This window comes from Musa acuminata, chromosome BXJ2-11 (genome assembly GCF_036884655.1).
Source record: "Musa acuminata AAA Group cultivar baxijiao chromosome BXJ2-11, Cavendish_Baxijiao_AAA, whole genome shotgun sequence".
In the NCBI taxonomy this organism is placed as follows: Eukaryota; Viridiplantae; Streptophyta; class Magnoliopsida; order Zingiberales; family Musaceae; genus Musa; species Musa acuminata.
In genome coordinates this window covers 27598486-27624756 of record NC_088348.1, presented here as the reverse complement: position 1 = coordinate 27624756, position 26271 = coordinate 27598486, and the positions used below count along the sequence as shown (strand labels likewise).

Sequence of the window (26271 nt, the reverse complement as noted above, 5' to 3'; positions counted from 1 at the left end):
TGACCTCACTTTCCACTCAATCTTAATGAGCGTTGGAGGGATCGGGTCAGCGTTGGAGGGATCGGGTCAAACACCCCACTCGACTCTAATCTTCTAGCATGTCGACCCATCAATGAACACTCGAATCACCTTCCTAGCCATTTCTGATGAACTTCGATACACATGGCCTATAACTACGTCGGACCGACTGAAACATCACGAACAATCATATCATGAAATCCCCACAACATATTATCACAGACAAAATTATAAACGAGATATTCGATGTAATACTTATGTATGTCCATGTCTTTTGGTTTATTCATGCTTTGCACAACATGTAAGGGACAGTCGAATGCTTAACAGTCCCATTTTAGTTGGGTTTGGCGACCGTTTTCGATATATAAATAATGGTTGTGTCATTAGGACACTTGTAGGGATTTCGGACTATAGTGGGTCATTTTGGATCCTTTGTTGTACGTAAGGGATCATATGAGGTTTCGGGGAGGCTGACTTTTGCGGATGGACACGCAAGGGTACCGCATGACTTAGACAAAACCAGCTAAGTCCGTAACATATGGTATCAAAGCGGGACAAGCACTTATAGAAACACTTGGCATGCAAACGTGGGGGACCTAGCGGGGCTGCTTGAGGGCAGCTAGCACGCGCGATTGTTTGAGAGAAAACGGGCATGGAGATGTAGGGCAAATGAGTCACTTAAAAAAGCGGATATCTGAGATTGGCATTTAGAGAAATGGCCAAGCCTTCGCGCAAGAGTCACCATGAGGACTAGCAAGCTGGGAAGAATACGTAGCGCACAAAGGTTGGGATGGTTGAGTTTGAACTACATCTCAACGTTGGCAACCATACTTGATGGTGCTCAAGACAAGAGAGGCGCTTGGTAAATGATGAAACCATACAAGGTGGAATAAGTTGTTCAGCGACCAAAAGAGTCATGCAAAGCTCACAAAGATGAGAGGAATTGCTAACTCGAAGAATTCGGTACTCATACAAGGGCTTGTATGCGAACGATGAAGTGTTCGTGGCCATCCCAAGGCGACCGAAACTTGGTGCCATGGAGCATTGAAACTTTCTCTTCAACATGAGAAGGATACGTCCGTAGGAGACTGAAATATGCAGTGAGTTCAACATGTTGCTAGGCCTTAAGGGGTACGGGGGCCGCATTGACATGGAGTCGTAATTAACAAGTGTGTTTGTGGGAGGCAAAACAATGCACAATTTATTCAGCAAGGCGGAGTAGTCCAAGAGGATGGTGATCTCCGAAACTTTTAAAGAGAATGAAGCGAAGAGAGAAGTTGCTCCAACGGTACATATAGATCCAAGAGGGATAAGTCCCGACTCTCCAGGGGGAGAACCATATGCAACAGACCGCACAAGTTGAGGAGGAGTACCTCGAAACAACTTCACAAAACTCAACGGACCGAACGAGTGGTAAGGAGTCGTCGCATGATCTCGCTTGAGATAATACATTTGGGGGATACATTACAGGATCAAGTGGGGGAGCTACCCAAGGCAACACAAATGAAGGCACACTTGGAGTCAATGTGCAGATCAGACTCAATAGAGGGTTGACCCGTGGAACATTGAACAGATGCATAAAGCTTTCCTTGGACAGAGGTCAAGGACTTGAACTCTTGTAGAGGCAAGAGCGAGATCATGTCGTTCCATGAGTCCCTCATTCTGATGGAGTGGGTTCATCCTGCATGGTGCCAAAGACGAAGGGAGCTTCGAGGCACATACACCTTATCTCAGAGAAGCATTTGATAGAGAAATTAACGAGACTCAGCTTGCAAAGGCAAAGTTGGGTTCAGAAAGCCTTGGCACGAGGCAAAAGGATATGAAGGCGAGTACTCTTGAAGAATATGCCACAGTACTGCCAATCAAGTTGTCATGAAGGAAGTGGTGTGTAGCGAATATTGTGTTGGTAGAGACAGAGGCAGAGGCCCAGGATCCAGATAATGGTGCACCAATTTCAGCGAAGTCGATGGACTTTGGGAGCTACTAGGCGACGGATTGTCCTAGGGCGGTGCTTCGTCTAGGTGTGAACCGAGACCAGGTGGACGAAGGTCGATTATCAAAGGAACGAACACAATCGAAGGTGGAAGAGGCCATGTGATGTGTTGGCAGAGGCCACATATGGAGGTATCACAATTTGAATTCATCCCACAAGGAACAAAATGCAATGGAGATGTCACCAAGAGGCGACATGGTGCAGCAAATCATGGTGGAACGGTTCGTGGCAATGTGATACACATGAATATAGTCCCACGAGGGACTATATCATACGGATGTATGATCGGGAGCTATTGGGAGCTCCACTTCGGTGAACAATATGAGGACAAGAAAGGCTATAGATTCAAGGAGTGAATTTATGGTATCGCAGAGGCAGGTCTTCCGTGCGTGCATCAAATTTTACATCGGATAAAAGCCTTAATCATCAGCATATGAGGGCTATGTACCGCCGAGGAAAAAGTTTGAATGCAAGTATCAGTAAATCCCATGAGAGGGACTTGATCATACAGAGGTATGATCAGAGTGGTTGAAGAGTTGGACTGCTTCAAAGCTCATATTTGCTTAAGGGAGCTCGGTAAGTCAGAGGACAAGGCCGAGTAAACGAACGTTGCTATCAAGGAAGCTAAGGAGAACGGAATCAATATAAACCCTACAACATGATGGCAAAAGTCATATCTGAGAGTTGTAGTATCTCTTTCCATCGACCAAGGGGAACTGCTTAGAGAACACATAAGTGTTAAAGCAGGGGGTCGAAAGGGGCGAGGAAGCGACGACGAGTCTAGAGGCACTTAGCTATCCAAAACCAAGCATCGATTAGAATGAATGCGGACTCGAAAGAGTGTCATAGAGGCAAATCTACCGATTGCGAATAAATGGATGATGATGCAAGGCGACTGATAGTAGGGCCATGGGTATGGCAGCGTCATAGTACCATAAAAGTGAGACTTCCATGAAGTCATCGATCCCTTGCTCTCATGGAGGGCGAGCGCTTGTTCGTGAAAAGGGTCGAGGAGGTGGATAATACGGAGGCAAACTCCAAATACCGAGACAAGGCTAAAGGGTAGAGGCTAGGGAACTTCGTAAGATCGGTGTCAACGAGCTTCTCATTAAGATAGCTGAAAGTTGAGGACTTCGGGTTGATGCAAGAGTGCTCGACCAAGAAACGGAGTAGGCAGTATATGGTGTTGTACCTTTACGACTTACAAGAGTAAGCGACAAAGATGATGGAGAAGATAGTACAATCCCAAAAGGCGAGCAAAACTACTAGAAACTTGCTCTAAGTTGGGGTGAAAACTTCTTGCATTCCAAAAGTTTAATGGTATTGAGAAGATGAATCACAGTAGCTAACTCAATGCAAAGAGTGCAAACATTTCGAGTGCTTCAGAAGTGTGATCAAAGAGCAAACGAAGATTAGTAACCAGCTCGATGCATGGAGTATAACCATCGAGGAGGCAAGTGAAGTCAAGTAACATTTTTCTTCTCAACTCTTAAGAGAATGGGCGAAACTGAGTATCTCAATTCTCTTATATATCCAGTAGAGAAGCTCTGTACAAGTTCAAAAACCCCTCGAAGAAATCTAATAGAAGATAATAGTTATCAAATCATCACCAATGATAATCGATGCTACTAAGAGTAGATTGTCCGCTTCATTTCCCAACAGAATACCAATGAAAAGCGAAAGTGATGCAAACCTACTTGAAAGTAACAACTAAGTGAAAAAAGAGTCGATGGGCAAATTTTGTAAAGGAATGACCCAAAACGTTCAAAAGTTTACGAGGCGATGCTCGCTAAAGCTCCAATGGGCATCCACCCAATTTAAGTAGCATGAGGCATTTAAGAGACTGACGCATACTAAGGATGGTCGTTTTCTTCATCTAAAGGATCCGTAGGAACCAACAGTGTTCAACACAACTCAGCCAACCCCACATTAGAGTCGGAGTCATTGACGAGTTGAAACAGCATGACGGATTAAAAATTCGACTACTCAACAACAACAACAAAGAGTAGCTGGGAGCCAAGATGTGCATTATAATTGGAGTAAAAGATTGAAGATTCAACAAATGCTAGGAGTTGCAGCGTCGACAAATGCTTCGACGAGGACATCGAAGGAATAAGTGGGGGAGATTATCATAAACAAAATTATAAACATGGTATTCGATGTAATGCTTATATATGCTTGTGTTTTTTTATTTGTTTATGCTTTGCACAACATATAGAGGGACAGTCAAAGAATTGACAGCCCCATTTTAGTTGGATTTAATGATCATTTTTGACTTATAAATAAAGATTATATCATGTGGACACTTGTGGAGATTTCGATCTATAATGGATCATTTTGGATATTTTGTTGTGCGACCGTTTATAACTTGCAAAATCTATTTGTAGTTTGCACTGACTTTGAAGTGTTAAATGAAATAATTGATTATAGATCCCGAGTGAGACAATTTCTCTAACATGTTTTCTCTTTTATAGGTCATAAGGGACAATATGAGGTTTCAGGAAGACTGACCTTTGCAAACAGACATACAAAAATACCGCACGACTTAGACAAAATCTGCTAAGTCCGTGACAATATAAAAAACCATCACTTATTAACTTCATCAAACATCTCATAACCTTTTGTTTTTTCCTCCTCAAGATTCTTCATCCATGTGGGGCCAAAAAGACAGCACAACAAACAAAATTAGGTATGCTGAATGGAATCATGTAGTAGAAGGACGATTAATGGGATAGCTCAGGAGTCGTGGTCCATGAGGTGTGTGTGTGTTTGTCTTGTGGCACAGCCCTTTCCTCTCAGGGACTGTGCCTATGCAAGAAAAATCATGATGATGAAGGTTGGATGGTAAGAAGGTCAATTATTCTGTCCCCAAAGATCATCAATAGGTAAGGTAGCCTTTCCAAGCAAGTAAAGCACAAGTAGTGCTGAACTAGGGCTGGATGTAACTTGGAGTCCTCATGGTCCACCTCTTCCTTCTATCCCATTACCCTATTTTCCGTTGTGATGACGATATGTCTGTAAAAGCACAACTTTCATTCTCAGTACTGAGGAATAAGCTAATGAACAGTCCTATCCTAATTACTGGACCACCTTCTCTTCTACAATAAACTTTCACCCATATACCAAAAGAACTCCAGCAACATCATTCTATGTCTTGTTCATACAGTAGCCTGTATTTTAATCACTGTTAGAAGTTGCAGAGTGGAATCAGTTTTTTAATCTGTATTTTAACAAGGCGTCAGATTTTAGGGTAATTAGATACCAACCTAACTGAATCTGGCGATACTCAACTTTTTCATTGCTGCCTTTATTCTCATTAGACCATCAGTTTGATCAACTGCTCCGATCACCCCTCTCAACTTCTGTACAACACAAAGGACGAGAACAAAAAATCTTCATTACTCTAAGCCAGATACAGACCCAACAATAGCCAAAACCAGATGTAAGGTTAAATTAGGGTTCTAGAAAGCACAAACCTGATGCAAGGCGGCCTCCAGTTGTAGCTGAGGGCTCCACGTGTTGTTGGAGCTAGGACTAGGATTCACCTTCAAACCAACCCAACCTGCCCTGGTCTACATCCAACAACCCCGGAGATAAATATAACTTTATTGTGGTTGATGAGCCAGTCCGTAATCCATGGTTTAGTTTGATAAATACTTGAAATCTAAGAGCATGTTTAAATAGACTGAAGTAAACTATCCATCCTGTTATGCAACTACCATAAAGCTGGCGGCATAAAGTAATCAGGAACTTGTAACGTATCATCCAAGTCATGTTGGAACCCCAGTAACTTATTGCACCAGGTGGTGAGTCAGTAAGGTTGGAGTTTGACATTGGCTATCCTGCTTCAATTCAAAATGGGGGACATAACCTGTTGTCTGCCTAAGCTTAACACCAATTATTTTGGTACCATAACCAACCTAGACAATCCTTCTTAATGTACACAGGCATTTCAGCAAAGCCATCTCATGAACCAGACATGATATACAATATAACTGAATGAATGAACCATCAATGGAGGGGTAACACCAATGGGCAACCAAACAGATCCAACTCTATCAAACCAGACAAGGCCAAGAGTGGTTCAGTTGCCACTAGCTACTAAATCGTGATACAAACTGGGCCACTAAAACTAGATTAAACCATTTGGCTAGAACTAAGACCCAAAATCTTTTAAGTGTCTAGCTCCATTGCCTTATAACTTCTTACAATTATATTACCTGTAAGTCTCATTCTCGGTGGTGCTGACAATTAATAGTGTAAATTATTATATTCATAAATCCCAAAGCAAAATCATCAGTCTCAAAATCTCAAATAGCAACTCTGATAAGTATATCCGGTACAAACTATATACCACGAACTATAAGAGGAAGAAACAAAAAAACCATAATGTTCAGTGATAGATACATTGTATGTCAAAGTCCCGTATTCTCAGGTATCGAGGAAAAGCAGTCATCATAGACACAGATAATTAGCAAAACCAAGCATAACGTGCAAGAGAAGGTGAAGCAGATAATGGATTATAAATCCGTTTATTAAGTGTACCATAAAAGAAACATGGTAGCAGAAAACAAGGATCAGAAAATACAGAACATAATGCCATCAGCGACAAAGACAAAATGTAAAGTCTATTTTGGGTCAGCTACAGAAATATTATTCCCACCATTGAGTCCTGTTTAGAAAAATATCATTAATCATACTATCACAAAAGTAACTCTAATATATTTAACATCAAAGTCAGAACACGAGTAGCATTTCTGTTAAAATATAAAATGTGTGGGAAAAGAAAACTCACTGACTTGCAAGGCCTGAACTTTGGACAAGCATCATCTCATGGAAACTCTTTCATAAATTGTCAAGGCACCACAGGATAATGAGAGTTGTAATGGAACATGCCAAGCAGAAGGAACTGGAAACTCTGAAAGCCAAGTTATGAAAAATCAAAAGCGAAGTTCCTAAAATATCTGACAAATCTGGGGCCTGTAAAAGGTGAGTCTCATGCATATAATAATACAGCTGGATGTGCACCAGTGTATGTCCAAATCAGTTGCTTAATCCTCTGTTTATGAAATCACAACAGATAATCAGTTGCTTAATCCTCTGTTTATAAAATCACAACAAATAATCATGGTAGACCTGTCTTCTTGCCTCTTTCAGAAAATTTGTAAAGAATCTATCAATGCTGAAAATAACCACATGGAACAAGGAAAAACAGTAAATTATTATGAGCACTAGAAAAAATATAACCACAATCAATATTCTCCCTTTACATGGCAGTCATCACTCAAAAATCGGTTTCTAGCCAAGCATCCACAGAAACATCATATTTAAGTAAGGGGCCAAAAGATGTTCTTTTGGCTGAAAAGATCCAATTCACCAACATACAACACGCAAATATGGTTAAATTAAACAGTTATAACATGGTAATTCACGATACTTTTAATTCATGCAATGCACATAAAGTTTCTATATGCTACATATACAACCTTCCTATCAAAAATTTGAAATGACAATTCACAACTAACATTCAAGCAATGGTATTACTCAGCAAACGAAAATAATATAAAAATTGATACAAAAGTAATATAATATTGATTCTACAGAAATGCAAAGTTATAGCATCTCAACTAATAAAAGTTAAAATAGCATATTGATTCTAACAGAAATGTAACATAATGTCCATGAATCCAAAACATGGCATTAATGTTTTATTTGTCCCAAGTGTAACAATAAAAGGAGTAGGTGATTGATGACAAAGATTACAATCACAACTAGAAGTCCTTAGTAAATAGATGCTCTAGGCATATCCTCCTGACAAATACAACTAGTCTCCAGTACATAATCTTGAAAATAAAGAAAGACACATAAATATCAACCGAAAGAACTAGGCATTAATTTTTTCCTGCATCATAAATTACTCTAGTTTGCAGAAATGAAAAACAGAAATGCAGAAATTATACCCCAAATTGGGTAACCAGAAACAGTTTAAATAAACTGCTATATGTTGACATCCTCAAAAGATATGATCCGCTTACTCATGCTGTTGTTCCCTCTGCATCACGGTTCTTCTTTTTCTTTTTCTCCTTCTTCTTACTTGTCTTTACCTCTTCATTGTCACCAGTTAAGCTGCGAGGAAGTTCAGTTTCTTCACCATTATTGTCCTCTTTGCTCCTCTTCTTCTTTTTCTTTTTTTCCTCTGTTAACTTCTCTTCATCAGAAGAACCTGCTTCACTTATGTTTTTACTACTCTTCTTTTTCTTCTTTTCTTTCTCTACTACCTTCTCTCCATCAGCTAATTCTGCTTCTTCTCCCTCTTTAACCTTCTTTTTTTTCTTTTTCTTCTTCTCACTCTTCTCCTCATCTTGTGCTTGCTCAACTTCCTCCACATCCTCCAACTTCTTCGATTCAGCATCCAGGATAACATCCTGAGGTTTTTCAATCTTTACCTTCTTAGCAGCAGGTGCTTCTCTGGCATCCTCCAATTTGCGCTTCCGCCCTTCACCACCATCTTCATCATCACAACCACCATCTTTGTCCTTGTGTTTCTTCTTCTTTTTCTTATCTACCTTCACTTCAGCTGCTACCTCATCCTTTGGTGCCACCGATTCCGGTGCTGCTGCAAGGCTGGCCACCATCGAATCTCCACCAGTCGGTAGCACCAAATTCCTGAGCCACTCGGCTGGTGTCTTCTCATTTGGCTTCCCATGCTTGTCCAGCAGGCCACCCGCAATCATCTTTTTCTTCGCCAATGCTCTTGGTCCAAGGCCCCACTTCCTAGGGTAGGTATCTCTATCCATCACCACTCTCTTTATTCTTGCAACTGATCCATGATCACACGTTGCCATCACAGCCGTTGTCATCTCAGCAATTCCCAGAGCGATAGCTTCTCCTTTTGTAGTCATCAGCACAACCTCCTCTCCAACCTCTATATCATTCTCAAACCTCAACAGTCCAGGAATCATCAGCTTTGCCCCATAACAAATAGCATTCACAGCGGAATCCTTAACGACCAGCCTCTTGTAGCTAGTGAGCAGCACCTCCAATGGCATCACCACCCGCCTCAAGTAGCTCTCGTCCTTGAAATTGTCATGCATCCATTGTGCATCCAACACATCGTGCATCGTCACCATATTATCCTTCTCGCCAAGAATCCCTGAGCGGACCCGCCGCAGTTCCTGCATATGCCCACCGACCCCAAGGATCAGGCCGAGATGGACACAGAGGGTACGGACATAGGTCCCGGCCTGGCAGGAAATCCAGAAGACGACCAGGTGCCTGTCGGGGTCGTACTCGAGCAGCTTGCTCTCGTAGATGGTCCGAATGCGGAGCTCGCGCTTGACGGCAGAGATAAGCGGGGGACGCTGGAACACCGCACCGGTGAGGGTCTCGAGCGCCCGGGCGACCTTGGCGACATCAGGGACGGCAGAGTGGAGGCGGGCAACGCAGACGTACTCCTTGCCGGCGCCCTGCTGGGACTTGACGAGGCGGGTGGCGCGGTCGATGCAGACGATGAGGTTGCCGGTGACCTTGGGGTCGAGGGTGCCGCTGTGGCCGGTCTTCTCAGCGCGGAGGATGCGCTTGATCCAGGCGACGACCTCGTGGGAGGAGGGATTGGAGGGCTTGTCGAGGTTGAGGATGCCGTAGCGAAGGTACTCCGGTAGGGGCCTCTTCAGGGGGGAGTGCCCGGCGGGGAGCGGCGTATAATGGCCGGTGCGGACATTGAGGCGATCGTAGTTCTTGAGGAGGATCGGCCACGACGAGGTGTCAACGGCCGGGGTGAGGGACTGAGGTTTGATGAAGTAGTCCTTATCCTGGTCTTCTCCGGGGCCGCCAGCGGAGGGAGACGGAAGAATGTTCTCGTCCTTGCTTTTCTTCTTCTTTTTCTTCTTCCTATCGGTGGTGGGAGACGGCGAGGCGATGTCGGCCGGCGGCGGCGGAGAGGACATGGAGGCAGGACGGGGGAAGAGCTTTAGGATTAGGGTTTTGGTTCCGACAGCGGAGTGGGAGGAAATGGCAAGACGCGGCAATGTGTGATGGTTTGTTTCCCTGAGAAGGGTTTAAGAATGGGGGCGAAGGGCCATCAGCTAGCTCGCATCTTAAAGCTTGACGCGTCGTAGGACGACGAGCTGCCGCCCCATGGGGAATCGACGACCCACTCTCCTTACCCCGTTTTCACCCGCAGGGAGGTGGGCCGATTAAGCGGGGCCCATATGCCCAAGCTTAACACGACCCAATTCGCGGATGCACACACGGGAGCGCTCCTGTCTCGCCCGATCCAGGGTTGGGCGGGCCACCATCTAGCTCGAATCATAAAGCATGACGCGTCCTAAGTGTACTGCACACGGCCAAGCTCTCGCGTTACCCGCGGCCCAATACACGGAAGCACACCGTCGCTCTGCTGTCTCCGGTCGAGCAAGGGTCCATGGGGCTCTCTCGTGGGACCCACGCCACTCTGGCACTGCTCGAGCTTCTTCTTCTTCTTCTTCTTCTTCTTCCGACGCTGTCTCAGCCAAGTGTAACGTAATGGATGCCTTTCAATTCTCATCAATGAATTATCATCAGGAAGTGAAGACATTCTCGAGTGAACCCATGAAATGTATCTTGAGAAACTTGGAGGATCGGACAAGAAGCATTTCCGTGAGTTGGAGGAGGGTTGATGTGATCCATGTTCTGTGCAAACTTGAAGAAGGGGGGGGGGGGGGGGGAGAAAGGTTGTAATGGCTGTCTGCCAGTACTGATGCCGTATGATTTCCGGTTGAAGCTGAAGCTGTTGCAGATGGGACTATGTAATGTTAGAATGCTGAAGAACCAAATGCTGAAATCTCTATTCTGAGTTCTTATTCTTAGAGTAAGATCGTCTCCGATTGTCTCTTAATTCATATCATTCGACACCAACTATCTAAAATCTTCCCCAAACTAGCAAACAAGCCTTTGACATTGTAGTATGTCTATGGAAAACAGATCCTTTTGCTTGCTATTGTATCTACTTGATTGATGTTTAGAGAACACAAGATAGAACAGCATAATAGCCTGAATGGGGTGCCAATTTACAGGTGTTAGCCAATCCGAAGGTTATGATGTAGTCAATCACATATTGTCAAAATATTAGCCAAGTAATATCGATGTGTGATATCAAGATATCGATCGTAACATTATTATCATATAAATCAGAATTAATAAAAGAAAAACTATAGTGTCACTATTACTGTATCTCATATAAACCAAAAAGAATTCTGAGATAAAGATTGAGTTGAAGACTGTTCAAGTGTTTTTCATCAAGATAAAGAGATGCAAAGATAAGCATTAAATATTATTTATATACAAGCATTAAATTAGACAAGGATGCAAAGTTGCCGACGATGAGGCGACCATTGTTGTCAGTTGACGGGGAAGTAAGGATCGAGCCAGGTGGCGTTGTGGTCATTGTAAGAGATGGGCATGATCTCTTCGCCACCGCCAAAGACTGCGTTGGCGTTGGAGTGGATGGGATCGAGGAACCAATTCTGCCGCTGAAGCGTCGCCATGGCCATCTCCATGGGGTTCTTCGGCTCCTTGTCGCCGGCCGACGACGCCTCGGCCGACAGCAGCGCCAGCTGCGTCATCTCCTGGTTGATCTTTTCCTGCACCGCCTTCAGCTTCCGGTCGACCACCCACGCTAGGCCGGTGGCGTCCTCGATCCCCAGGTCGTGCAGGCGCCGCCCCGCGAGCGCCTGGTGCATCAGCAACGCGGCCTCCAGGTCGCGGTTGTCGCGCTCCTGCCGGCGGAGCTGCTCCTGCACCTTGGCGGCCCGCTGTCGGAGGAGGCCCTCCTGGTCCATCATCTTCCGCTGCTGCTCCATCTCCGGCATGCTCCTGAACCGCGTCAGCACCCCAACTGCCTCCGGCACCGATGGCCACGCCTCCGGCTCCGCCTCCTGCGGCCCGTAGATCACCATGCACACCTTCACGTTGCAAAGCGTCGCCAGCTCGCTCACCTTCTTCACCAACCCCTTCTTCCTCTTCTTGTAGGTGGCCCTCCTCGTGGACTCGTTGGCGATCCATGCAAGCTTCAGCTTCTTCCTCGCCATCGTAGCTGCCGGGAACAAGAATCCTTCGCCCATCTTTATATAGCACAGTATCATCAGACTCGAAACACAGAATCCTTAAGAATCACAAACTTCCGGTCAATTAGAGGAAGACGAAGAGAAATATATATCTTTCCATAAAGTCGTCCTCAAATTCTATTCTCAAAATCAAACATAATAAAATCACAAATCTATCTCGGACAAGAAAAATAAAAGATCTTTCTTTCCTTAATAAGATCTTGATTTTTCCATCATCAAAATCTATCATTAATTAAAGATATAATAATCAAGTAGACTAAGCTCTCAGAAAGGATAAATCTACTTTCAATTCATCTATGTGTCCGAAAATCTAAATACAAGTTGCTATAGATAGGATATGAATTGACTATACCGAAGACATCATCATCCAAAAGAATGAGCAACTTACATTTAGATTTCCTGACACACACATATCTCCAATTAATGATAAATTCTTGTATGAGATGAGATTTGTAATTTTATTATGTTTGATTTTGAGATTGAAATTTGAGGACGATTTTATGAAAAGTCACAAAGCCCTTTCATCATAAATTTATTCTGATGAACATGCTATAGATAGGATATGAAACAACTGTACCGAAGACATCATCATCCAAAAGAATGAGCATGTCCTTCTACAGGTAGCAGAACACATACAGCAAACAACTACTACGATACAGAGACAAAGACAACTCGAGAGCTAAGAGAGAGCTCCCAACAAGAAGAAGTGCATGACAATTATACAGAGCAGGTAGGAATCGTCCATAGAACAGTGAGGAGTGACATCCACTATCGGGCATCAATTCCCTGCAGGAAGAGGCAGCAGATTTAGATTTAGAATTCTATGGTATTATTGAAAAAGGCTTGAGAATTTTAGAGGCCTTATAATACATGGGCGAATTCTCGAGAAAAATTAACTCTTTTCTTTTCATAGTTTCTGAAAAAGTAATCTCCATTTCAGAGGCAGCAGAAAGTGTTTTTGAGATGCCCTCACCTGAGCTCAGAGAGACCAATTTACTTAGTGATGGCGTACACAGCGTAGATGATCCCTGGAATGTATCCGAACAACGTCAACAGGAGGCAAATCCAGAACTCCATCTGCTTCCATCCCCACCACCAAAAACACAAACAAGAAAGAAAGATGAAGACAATAAATAAGCTTAGATACTATGTTCCAAGAAGAAGCAGCAGCTGCTAGCAGCTTAATCAGTGTTTTTTTCCTCGATAATATTGGTCGAAGAGAATGGAAGGAGGGCACTTGATGAAACAGGTCACGCAAACATAACGAGTACCGAGGGAGGCCTACACACGGATATGCACACGTACTTCGCATCCGAACTTGAGGAAGACGCCCAGCGGAGGGAGGATGATGGCAAGAAGGATGTCGATGCAGTTGGCCGTCCCCTTGTCCGCCATGACCTCTCTCTCTCTCTCTCTCTCTCTCTCTCTCTCTCTCAAAGGGCAAAAGGTGGCTGTGGCAGAAGAAACAGCTACAGTCACTATATAGACCTAAACGGCACGTGCAAATCACGTGAACCAGTGTCCTCTTCGCTTCTCCGTGTTGGGTTTGCTTCGCTGTTTCGCTCCCTCTCTTCTACGTCATACGCGGTACCGTCGACTACTTGTGTGATGAATGGCGACGTGCTTCATGTCACTTTCATGTTGAATCAGCAGCGGGCCATAGGAGGAAATGCCGCTTTGTGGGCATCATGTTCCCAGGAATCGTTATCCTCCGATGCCTGCATATTGCTTTGAGAGTCGGAGTACATTTGCACAGTGAGTCAACACAATGTGGAAAGGAAGCATTAATGCGATGCACCCTCGAGACAAAGGCTTCGTTCTAAGCATTCACCATCTCAAGTCACAATCAAGCACCAGAAGCAGGGAGCAATCACTAATGGCTCACCTAACTACAAAAGCTGGTCTGGCGCTGCTCCTTCAGTTGTATGCAAACTTTGTTAGGAAATCTGAGACCTCAGAGGCACTGTCGTAGGCACCCTCGACGCATCGACCTAAGGCCACGCCTGCTACGTAGTTGCCTCCCAGGAACAGTCCTTGGAAGCCGCCTTTGCTGAGGGTGGCCTTGGCAGCTTCAAGATGGTCGAGATGCCCGATCGAGAACTGTGGAATGGCTTGTGGCCACACTCTCACACCCAGAACGAAGGGGTCGTCGGCATTTGGATTTATCAGCATCTTCCTGAGGTCGCAGTCGACGGCTTCGACCAGCTCGCTCTCCGTCTGCATTCCATTTATAGGGAATTAGTCAGGTAAAAGAAATCATTATACGTGAGTAATGGCATCACAGTTTTTTTATCATTACATTCCATCAAAGAACTGCCCGATCGACCACTAGGTTTCAGCTGTAACAAAGGAAAGGATCTCATGCTTAATGTGGTTACGAAGAATGGATACGATGAGGTAGTTTGAGGTCACCTTGGATACAATTCCTGTATTTGTAGCACCTCCGATGTAGTTGAGGAGCAATACCCTTCCAGGTGGGGCACGGTTGGGAAAAAGCGAAGAGCTATATATTGTTCCTGTGAGCAAAACAAAACAATAAATTTGGGAATCCATGATATTACATATAGGATATGCCGTAGAAAGAGGCAAATCAAGTGTTTAAACTGCAAATGTCAGAATAAATGATTCTAAGAAATGCACTAATGTGTCACTAAGGCATCGTAACCAGGGATTGCAATGCCAACTTACAAGTTGAGATAACACAACGACAGAGTCAAAGCATAAGAAATTATAGATGACAATTTCTTCTATCGTCTATGAAATCTTGAAATGCTTGATATAGACTTGTAAATAGAACAACCTTACCTTGTGCGTGAATAATTATGCGTACAAATATAGAAGCATGAGTGCTGAAGTATCATTGTATATTCCCCTTAAGGGCTAAATCGCAGAGAAAAATCTATGCATTCAATCACATATGGGTACTACTAATGTAAAAAAAAAATTGTGTAAAATAATCATACTTTTTTGTCATCTTCGTAGACAGCATTAAGTTGGCAGGCCAAGATGCTTGTGCAGCTCTTTTTTTTTTTTAAACTCTATGACATCATCGTAACTCGATCGCAAAACTTTGCAAAAAAAAAAAACTCTATTATGTTGTATTTTAATCACCCAAAATGCTAAGATTTTTACTATTTTTGTCCAATTTCATTTAGATTCATTCCAGCAAATTATTTCTTTTACATAGTCGCAATTCAATAACAAATGCCCACAAACATCCACTGTGACTACTTACCTTTAACATTAGAGGAATATTCAGCCCTATGTATTGAAGCAGGAGCACTGATTGCAAGTAAAAGGCCGTATGATGATGAAAAGCATGTTTATTAAATATACAATCCCTGAAGAATGGACAAAAGAACTCAACTAGAGCGTAAAGAAGTTAGGAAGAGAACAGTACCTAATGTCTCCACTCCTTGACTGCGAGGATGTAACTGACCAAAACCCTTAAGCTCACCATCTATCAAGCATTCCTTTCTAATTGCTTCCTTGGGATATGAAATAGAAACTGCTGCAACTGGTGGATAATAGAACTTTGAGAGAGCATCTGCTGCATCATTCTGAAATGCATCACCAATTAAAATAAAATACTGTTACCAATAAACCTGAGGAAATTCTAGAACAAAAAAAAAAGATGGACGTATAACCACAGAAAACAATTAATAAGAAATATTCCTGAAAAAATAGCTAGCAAAGAGTATGTGTCAATAAGCAAGCATCACACAAAATACCTCTGTAAAGCAGCTCATGATATCAATCCGGCCGCTAGAGACTCAAACATGGTTCAAAGTTCCATTTAAGGCAGATGAATACCCGAATCTACAGTTGTTTCAACTGTCTTGATTAAGTTACCACAACTTTGTTTTCAGCTAAATGAAAATTTTAAAAAATAAGAATATCCAAAAAAGGAAACTAAGATGAAATTATTCATTATAAAATATGAAAATAACATTTAATGCACACAAATGACATCATTTATGAGTTATGATTCAGACATGCAAATGAAAAAAACGAAAATGTTAAACAATCCAATGCTAGAATTTCTTTTCGGCAAGTAAAATATCACACACATTTATTTTGTTGATCATTTGCTCTAGAAAAAAATAATATAGCATATAACTCAAGTATTAAAAAGTATTACAGTATCTGCATTCATTTAATCAATTTAGATTGTATACCAAAGCACTGAATAGTGAGGCCACCCTGTCGGCCTTAGAGGAATCAGGCATGAGGCAAGTGACATCTAAGATTACCAGGAGGATTTGAAAAAGATCCCTGAACTTTGTATGGGTTTCATAAAGAAAATGGATAGGAAAGTAGATAATAATTATTTGATAATGCAAGAGCTAGAAGTTTGTCCCATTGCAGACAGGAAACACAATTCATCAACATTACTGATATTGAGACTAGTAGTCCACCTCAGGAATTAAGAGCAACTACAATGAAAATGTGTTCTAAGCCACGTTGCACTAGATCAAGCTTTTGCCATGTAGCAATATAGAAACATCAGCACCAGTCTTCACATCTTCCTTGTAAAAATGCAATGTCTAGTCACAAAGCATACTTGCAAGAAATTTATTGCGAAGATCAGCATAGAAAAGTGTCTTTAAAGGATTCACTGAAATTTGAAATATAGTTCAGTGTGAGGGTTTTTTGACATACTGAAAGAGGACGCAACAGATTGCTAGCAATGTATGATGGAATTGTCAGAACAACACTTCTAGTCTGCACGGATGTTAACCCTTCTGGTGTTTCATACATTAAGATATACCCTTGATCATCCAGCTTTCTGATGCTAGTGAGCTTCCATGATAACTTGATTTTGTTACCCAACCTGAAAGTTGTTTGCAAAATCAATCTAAGTGGATGGTGGACAAAATCAGTTTATAGGAGGACATCATATCTGTTAATCTTTAAAATGAATGGCACATAAATCCTTCACAGTATGATCATCACAGCATTAATTTCTAGTGTAATTAATAAATTAACAAAACTAATGCATGTCGTGACATTCAGCATGTTTCAGTTTGGGTTGTAATATACCATGTAGAGACACATCGGCATGTGCCATGCTGACCCATTAAAAAGAAACAAGGGCATTCTGAGGCTCTGAGCAAGACAACACAGAATCACACTATTCCATAAGGGTGTCTACATGTCCTTATTCCATGAAATGTCAACCCTTGAAAAACAAACTAGAATGCTGTACTTATTTTTCTAATCAGGTAAGAAGATAAGAGACATCAAACCAACAACAGTTTTGGCAGTGAACTTGATATATGCTGGACAGGACAATTTGCATAGTTACCTGGAAGAAATTGCATCAGGAAGCATTGCAAGTCCTTTCCTGAAAGATGCAACGGTTTGTCCCTTGGGCTTTGGCAGACGCCTGCAGCTTGGCCAGCATTTAACTGCAACATTTAGTGTACATAAAGCAGGCGATGCATGGAACTCCAGTTTTGTTAGATTAATCTCTTACGGATCTCTAGGTGGTTTAGGGTTCTTATTTCTCTCCTGAATTGCTTTTATAGTTCCACCAATAATACTTCCACCATTCTGCTCTAGCTTCCAAACCTTCCCAAATGCTGCTTTCATGCTAAGCTTTGCCGGATCACCGGCATAGACACCTGTAAACAAAGCAGCACCATATCAGAAGCTACTTTGTGTAATGCATGAATTCTTGATGCCTAACCATGATTGGAGTAAATGGTGCTTTGTAGATAGTCAGAGCAAGCATATCCATTGAATAACAAGCCAAGTTATTACACCATAATATAGCGAATAAGGAGTTAAAGGACTAATTTTGAGAAATCAAGTGAACATAATTATCATTAATAATTAAGCACTTAACAAGTTAACCTGATATTAAACACAAACAGGGATCAATAATATGGCTTAAAAATATAGCCTCATCAAGACACTATGACTCGATACTAACCAATAGAATCCCTAGAGCAAGGAAGGAAAAAAAACACTTAAAAAAATACAGCATCCACACATAAACATTTCTGGAGGAAAAGAAATAGCAAAACTCCAATCAATCTCTTCAGAATATCACCATTTGACAATTGCACCAAAAAAATGTTTAAAAGATTAAAAAAATCAAAGCATAAAGGCCCCTGACTGCATGTAGTAATGTAATTCTGTCACTAAACAGCAGAAAACATAATACAAGCACCTGAGCAGAATGGCTCTATCAGACGTTCAAAGACCTCATCTCCGAGATTACGGCGCACAAAATCTTCAACCGACTCCTCGTGACCCTGAACACTTGTCAAAATTAAACATGTGATAAAATCGGAACAAACGGTCATTTTCTTGAGCATAAAAACATAAAGTGGATTGAGGGAAGAGGCAATCAAGAGGACAAACTGGTGGAGGAGGTCGAATGCCAATAGCACCAAATCCAGCCCGAAGCTTACCACCAATGCTCATCAAGTCAAATATAGGCAAATCAGTTGGCTTAGATGGAACTGGCCTCAATTTTCCATTCCACAAAACAAATCGTGGAGCATTAGGATCACCAAAGACAAGATCATCCCTCAAACCACTATCCACCTGCAATAATGATGAAATAAGAAAATTATATCAAGCGTGGCCAACAACCAAAACACAGACATTCAAGTTTTCTAGGTTGCACGGGATATAATCTCAGTGCTCTATCTGAATAGAATGGAAAAGTTGTACACATCTGCACAAATCAAATATAAGTGGTGTTCAGGTAAATATTCAGTTTAACATTAAACACAAGCTGGAGATACCGATAAAAAAAAAAGATGAAGATTATATCATGGTACTGTAAAACACTGCATGTTTCAGGCTTCACATTTGTGTTCATCTAACCATTTAGCAACATGTAACCAAAGTCCTGATGCCTCAATGAATTGACACCAAAGTCAGATAGAATGACAAGCAATTCATGTAATCTTTGCAGTAGAAACATAAAAGTAAAGTTACATGATGGAAACTCATCAAACAAAAAATGTAAAAAGTTCATACTCTAGTAACCATAAGCTCAAATTTGCCATTACAGAAAAGGTGGTCAAAAAATGGCAACCTGAACTTGTAAGAGTTGCAAAATAAGAGTAACGTTTAGCAGATATAAACTAAGAACAGCATAGAAAACATAAAATGAACCCTTCAATCCCTACAATGATATGCAGACTTTCTTCTTTTTACCTATTGAAGGAAAAATGAAGGGGGGGGCTTATTGTATTGGAGGAAAGAACAATCCAATATCAACATGAAACAATCGTTAAACGTGCACAAAAACTGAACAGTATAACTAACCCTAGAATCACACGATTTCACGAAACAATAAAAGAAGATATGATACAGTGGTGCCTTTTCTGTCAGATATCTGATGATTTCTCTCGAACCTGAGAAAGGAAGAACAACCCAGAAGCAGATTTCCGATAAAATGAATAAATTACCGACCTGGTAGGCATTGTGAGTCATAGTGTTCCTAAATAATATAAACACCATTAGAGGCACTCGATATCCCGTAACCTTTCTACAGGCTTAATTTTATCACAGGCACCATCTAAATCACTCCTCACTGCCGCCAAGTGATTTAAACCCTTAACTTCCATCATGCATTTGGTACAAACATTATGAAAGGTGATTTTGAGGCAAATTGGTGGCCTCCCAACTGTTACCACCCTGATCCTCCTGGCGCAATGACATTATCAAAGATTGCTACATCAATCATTCGTAAATTAAAAAAATTCGCCAACTTTTTCAAGCCAAATGTACACATAGCACCTGAAAGTAGTGGTGCCAAGGAACTCCCCTTAAAATGAAGCCAAATAATTCGAGATTTAGCTTAAGAGATTGGAAGGAGAAGTACCGCCATGCAGAGCACCGGGTCGGAGGGCTGGAAGCTGTTAGGACCCTCCTCCCACAGGTAGCCGTCCCTCTCGACGGTGGTGATGTTGCCCCCAACCCGATTCCTCGCCTCCGTCACCAGCACCTCCGCGGCCGCCCCGGAGTACCTCGTGGCCAGCGCCTGGGCCGTACAGAGTCCGCTGATCCCGCCGCCAACCACGACGCAGTCCACCGAGAGCCGCCCGGCCGCCGCCTCTCCGCCGGGGTCCCTGACAGCGGGGTCGCTGGCGACGGAGCATCGGACACGCCGTCGGGATCCCCGGATCCGGCGCGCCTCCCCCGCAGCCGGGGGCCGAGTGGAGAAGAACAGGGTGGAGATGGCGGCAGCGGCGGCCATCGGAAGTCGAGCAAAGGTCGATAAGGCTTTGGGATTTGGGAATCGGGATTTGCGATTTGTCTTCGCTTCAGGCCCTCCACGCATCACTTGTACAGCACACGACTTGTGCCACGACGACATAACAGGCTCGGATTATTGACCTATGGGATCTAATTGGGCCTATAATTACGAGCCACACATGGCCCAATATTCACGCCTTGTCCAACGACGGCATGACAAGCTCGTACTATGGACATATTTGGCCCATTAAAAGCCCAATACCCACAATTGGGCTCTCTACATATTATGAACTAAAAAGCAATTATTGATATGGTAACATCTGCATACTGTTGCTTCATTTCTCTTATGATTTCATTGATTGAAAAGGAGAATAAGAATATGAGTCTCAATTTATGTAGTGGTCATATAATAGCTGGTGAGTTATTGGCTAAGATGTGAAGAGAGATTAACATCACATTCCAGTATTTACACTTGTAAAACCTTTTTGCCTGTCTTCTTCTTCCTCATGTGACCTTAGCAGCTATTAGAGTCCTTCTTGGGGACCATTGACAACGAAAGAAAAAGGGAGAGAGATCTTTAAACAATGAAGGGTTCCACAAGTAGCATTGTTTCTACTGCAATAGTAGTAGTAATATGTACAAGATGTTTTTAGGGTTTTATTTGTTGGGTAAGAAAATAGAATATTAAAAATAATTAAGAAGATTAATAATAAAAATATATTTAAAATAGTAAATGTTGGTTTGGCATCACTTGTGTGTATCCACTAAAAAAAATTTAAATTCTTCACCACCTAAAAATAATAAATAATGAAAATAATTTCCCTATTTATTTATTTATTTATTATTATTATTATTATTATTATTATTATTATTATTATTATTTTTTATTCTTTCTATATTTATCAGAAAAACCTTATGAGCATGAAATCTGTATGATATTTATAAAAGAAAAAATTGAATTATTTATATTCTTAAAATTTATAATTTGGTTTTTCAAATAACCTGATTTTAATCAATAAAAAAAATACAAACTTACCAACCTAACCAATACTGTGAATTCAGATGCATTTGGTGTGGTGACATTTGGTAGATTGGTACACTACCAAGGCAATGTTGTTTGGTGTGATGTGCTTGTCATTACTTTAATGAAAAGCCTGCTAACAGCTGGATTAGGATGAAAGCATCATCTTAAAGTGGCAGTTGCCCTTTCATGTCAACTATTGGCCTCTTATCCCCTTATTAATCGATTCCTGAAGAATCAAACGAGCGATGACCCTCCTCCGCTTGTGTATCTTGTGTATATGTGTGTATATATATATAAATTATCGAATAATCAACACCTACTCAAGATAAAATAATAATAATAATAATAATAAATATCATATCTCTATAGATATGAAAATCTATTAATTAATAATATTATCAAAAGAAAAATTATCCCTCATATCAAGTCAAAAATATTATTTTCATCGAAATCTGAAATTCATCGTGTATTTGATTTGTTATGATTGTAATTTTTTTTATCTTTGTACTTAAGTCTATAAAAAGAAGTTAAAACATTGTAATATATTAAAAGACTGACGTATGAGTGATATGAGGTAGGAGTTTACCCCTTTGATATAAAAATTTTAATTATCTTTTTTATCATTATATATTTTTTCTTTTTTTTCATCTTTTTATCACCAAAAAAAATTCTGCCTTTTCTCATTTTACACGAGAACCTCGTCAAATTTCTTATGAGTCTCCTTAATTTTGGATGTCCATAATCGATTTTTTTTTTCCTCGTTAATTTGGATAAAAATGAATCAAGATCATCAGAAGGTGATTAGTTTGTTGGATTCGACCGAGAAAAATTATGAGCTTATTATAAGATTAGTCAATTTGGATCGAAAGATTGAGCTATTAACTACGACTGACAATCATAGTTACCAAACTCTTAGATTAGGTGATCAGTAATTCGAAATGATTAAATAATATAAAAATTCTAATATATATTAGGTTTTGATTTAAGATAAATGAATAATTCATCTATTCGATAAGTAATCATCCAACGGATTACAGTTGACCCATTCGACTTCCAAGTCAAAAAAGGAGGAGGTGAGAGGTGCCTTTCAACTGCTCGATGATTGGCTACTGCAACAAGATTGCTCCCAGAAGGCCAAGCTAACACCACAAAGCACAGCCCAAACAGGCCTCGAACTCTGTTCCGTCGACAGAGCTGCTGCATCACTCACCTCGGACTCCCCCATTTCCTGCTGCAAACTTCTGATGTCATTCGTGCATTGAGCTCATTGATTCATGGCGAGAACCACAAAGGGGGAGGAGAAGGTGGGCGACGCATAGCCAGAACAAAGCCGTGCGTCGAACACGCGTGAAAGAAACCCAAACAAAGACGCCACAGCTCGCGCTTTCTGTGGCAAGCGGGTTTCCCATTTTGGGTGCTTTGAGAGTCGCGCGGAAAGCGACGAACGGCTCGTCGGTCGGTGCATTTGTGGTGCTTCTTTGGAGTCCGTAAAGAAATGGATCGCGTTGGATATGCTTTGAGATTCGCACTGAAAGCGACGGACGCTTGGAAGGTACGAGTAACGTGGACGTACGGGGGAGTAGGGCCCGCCGCGGGAAAAAGTTTCGGAGATCACGCGTCTCGGCCAAAGATCACCCACGTGTCGCGCGGCTGGTTGCGGGGTGCGGGCGCGGGTGTCGTTCGAACGTCGCTTTCCGATAACGATTTGGGGGTTCGCGCGTAAAACATTTAACGGCCGGGCGTCGATGGGAATCGACGTATAAGTGCTTCAATCCTCAAATCTTAGCCGTTCATCGAGTCACACTCCGAATAGATTTCTGCTTTAAGATTCGGGAGCCACTCATGCCGACAGGCGCTCGGGAAATAGAAGCCGCCTGATTTCCATACGCGCAAACGTATGGCTCGACGATGCAAATTTGACTGATGCGTCACGACCAACGCATGATCGGTGGAGGCGTGTGTGCACGTCATCTTCGATCACCGGTGGATTGATGTCTCCATGATGGTTGTTATTTTGTGATGGACGGTGATAGATTTGATGTATGCATGCAAGTAGGACGTGCACGGGGCATGGTTTGATTGGGAGATGTAGACACTTCCAACATATTCATGTCCGATTAACGATTTGTTTGTGAGTGACCTATTAATTGGTCACATTTTTTTCGTGAGATGTGTTGGATTTATATTATTCTGTGGGTGGAACAAATTATATTCTATCTAAATCTAGAAAGGTCCTTTGTGTCAGAGAATTTTATGACTCAAATTTTTAGTATTATTTAGATAGAATGTCGTTACCTATTGTCACTAAGAAATTAAAAAAAATCATAGAAATAAAAGAAAAAAAATAATGTAGAAACAACTTTTCAAAGGAATGCGACTAAATAAGAATAAAAGAATATACCGAAGGAATATATCGAAAACGACTCTTTTCTTTTATTAAAATGAAAGAAAAGGATCCGAACAAAATAGATGAGACGAAAGAGTACAGTGAATGAAAAAGAAAAAATAAAACATAAATTCCACTTTCACTCCATAGACATGCGGAATTGAATATTATTGATTTATTTTATTTTATTTTATTTTATTTTATTTAATCTAAGAAGATAAAACTAGATCGATTCAGGTTAAGGTCTGTAAAGGGTATAGGGTAATGTAGGAAAAGCCATGATGCGAGGTTCCCGGGATTTGCCTGAACTGCATGCTTCGACTATGAAAGCTCTTCCCACCCCATTCATTGGACATGATTGGGAAGGGAGCATTACCTTAAAAGATGCCTCTCTTTCCATGGGACAACGACCCTACCAAGTGTTAGAACTTGGGACACTGTCCCTTTGCGGTCGTTGTGGGTGTCTCTCCTACTACTGAACTCCCTCCTCCCTCTTGCCTAAAGGCCGGCCATCTTCTTTGTTCCTTCCACACGTCAGGTGCCTCTCATTGGGTCCTCGAAAAGGATGAGAGGGTCCTCCGCACTTAGGGTTTCATGTCTTTGGGAGATCATCCTCCTCCTCCATTTTATTGCCCCTTTGCGTGCTTCCATGCTTCAAGCAACAGTAGATGACAGGGATATATATGTCTCTAGCAATACATACGCAGTGATCGGACGACAGACATGCATGCATGCATGCATCGTCCATGTATGCAGGCACTGTACCGAGACGATGAAGGTTGAACTGAAGCTTTGTTGCGTGGTGGCCTTCCGAGGAGAGGACCACTGAAGTGTCATGGTCGCCATTAATCAGCAGACGACAAGTCGATGGCGACCACACCATTCTGCCGAGGGTTAGGGAAGGAAATGATTAGCCGTAGGACCAGCAGGCAACGCACAGAATCTTTTGGTAGGGAAGAAGAGGATTAGCTGACACTTTCGATCCATCGTATATATACTTCTCGTGAAAGATCTGCTACTGCAGCAGCATATCCGAAGCTGCCATACGATGTTGCACAGTAATTAACCCTCACCGACTGATAGGGTAAAACGCTGGCGTGACGTAATACCCCGGATTAGACACGAAACGCCCCCCCCACGTCGGACGCCCAGCGCAGCACGCCGCCCTAGAACGAGCATTAACAACGACGCGACACTCGCCCACACCCACCGTACCCGAACAACCCCCTCGGCTGACCCCTCGGGGCCGGCCGAGGCAGGCGAAGGCACCGATTGACACCTCCCATACCCTCCGACAGCTCGGCCCTCCACGCAACGCCCACGATGACAGACGCCATCAGAGGTACGACCCTGCCCTGTAGACAACTACGTCAGGTAACATCAAACCTCCTCTATAAATACCCCTGAGTCCTAAGCAAAGGGGAGGATCACACACTCAACACACGGAGGTTTTTCCTCCTCCTAAACCCCCTCCACATCTTTCTCTCACTTGATCGTCGGAGGGGCCGGGTCGAGCATCCCGACCCGACCTTTGTGCAGGTAGGAAGCCTTCAGAGATCACTGCCTTCGGAGATCCAGCGGGCTCGAGGAGCGCCCCCACGAAGATCACCGCCTTCCGGACTCGAACCAAGCCGCGACGGCCCCGAGGCCACGGCTAAAAAAGTTACTTACCGTAACACCGACGATACTTTCCACTAACAAAGTAGATTCCGAAGCTTAAAATCTCGTTAATCCAATAATGGTGGAGTGAGAGATAGAAACAGAAGTACGAGGCGTGAAAGCGAGCCTTGTGACCACTCCACCCAGACTTTTCTCCTTCTCCTTTGTCGGCGGAGAACACACAGAAAAAGACCAATGATTTCCAATAGATCCTCTCCTCCTACGATAAAGAATTTTTTTATTAAGTATAAAAATACTTTTATATAAAATAAAAATACTTTTATTTTAGATTTTTGGGTATCGATCTCTTTTCCCACACAATAATTACTCGGCCGCTATTTTGGTGCTATAATCCAAATTAGACGTAAATAAAAGATTCCGCTGAATCTTTTGCCAACACACGATCATTAATCATTAATCATGCACACAGATGGCGGAATTGGCCGCATTTGGCAACACGATCGTCGCGATCACGGCCGTCCGATGATGGTTCTTCCGTGGGGGGTCGGGTGGCTCGGGTTCAGTAGTGACCCGAACGGATCAACATCAAGAAGCACGCTAAGATTAAAGCAATAGCAGTGGGGCTGATGGGCATGATGGATCCGAGGCCAACTCTTTGGACCACGCACAGCAGCCACATCTAACATAAATGTTTGGTGATGGAGCTTCTCAACTATACCTGCAAGATTGCAATACGGTGGGGTGTGTTTCTAGAAATCTGTCATGAACCGACCCTATCTAACATTGAATCTACGTGAAACTGGTGATACACAGCCTTGTGCTACGAAATGACTATGGGTCAATCAGGACTGGATGTGTTATGTCGGGTTCTGGTTCTGGTTCTGGTGATAATAAAATGTCTATC

At 42.3% G+C, this 26271-nt stretch overlaps 3 protein-coding genes across 3 annotated transcripts; all 3 read right to left on the bottom strand.

The window, feature by feature from the left end:
* Positions 1-7693: 7693 nt before the first annotated feature.
* Positions 7694-10052, bottom strand: LOC135626580 (H/ACA ribonucleoprotein complex subunit 4-like). The gene has a single exon (XM_065131995.1). The coding sequence runs from the start codon at positions 9955-9957 to the stop codon at positions 8047-8049; it is 1911 nt and encodes a 636-aa protein (XP_064988067.1). The 5' UTR covers positions 9958-10052; the 3' UTR covers positions 7694-8046.
* Positions 10053-11228: 1176 nt separating this feature from the next.
* On the bottom strand, positions 11229-13731 carry LOC135626579 (agamous-like MADS-box protein AGL80). Its single transcript, XM_065131994.1, has 3 exons — positions 13404-13731; positions 13088-13191; positions 11229-12900 (listed from the first exon to the last, which is right to left on the bottom strand). The coding sequence occupies exon 3, from the start codon at positions 12130-12132 to the stop codon at positions 11389-11391; it is 744 nt and encodes a 247-aa protein (XP_064988066.1). The 5' UTR covers positions 12133-12900; positions 13088-13191; positions 13404-13731; the 3' UTR covers positions 11229-11388.
* Positions 13732-13883: 152 nt separating this feature from the next.
* LOC135626578 (protoporphyrinogen oxidase, chloroplastic-like) lies at positions 13884-20419 on the bottom strand. The gene is made up of 9 exons (XM_065131993.1): positions 19964-20419; positions 18487-18672; positions 18293-18377; positions 17594-17741; positions 17423-17503; positions 16777-16948; positions 15515-15674; positions 14527-14630; positions 13884-14331 (listed from the first exon to the last, which is right to left on the bottom strand). The coding sequence occupies exons 1-9, from the start codon at positions 20336-20338 to the stop codon at positions 14032-14034; spliced, it is 1611 nt and encodes a 536-aa protein (XP_064988065.1). The 5' UTR covers positions 20339-20419; the 3' UTR covers positions 13884-14031.
* Between the last annotated feature and the right edge of the window lie 5852 nt (positions 20420-26271).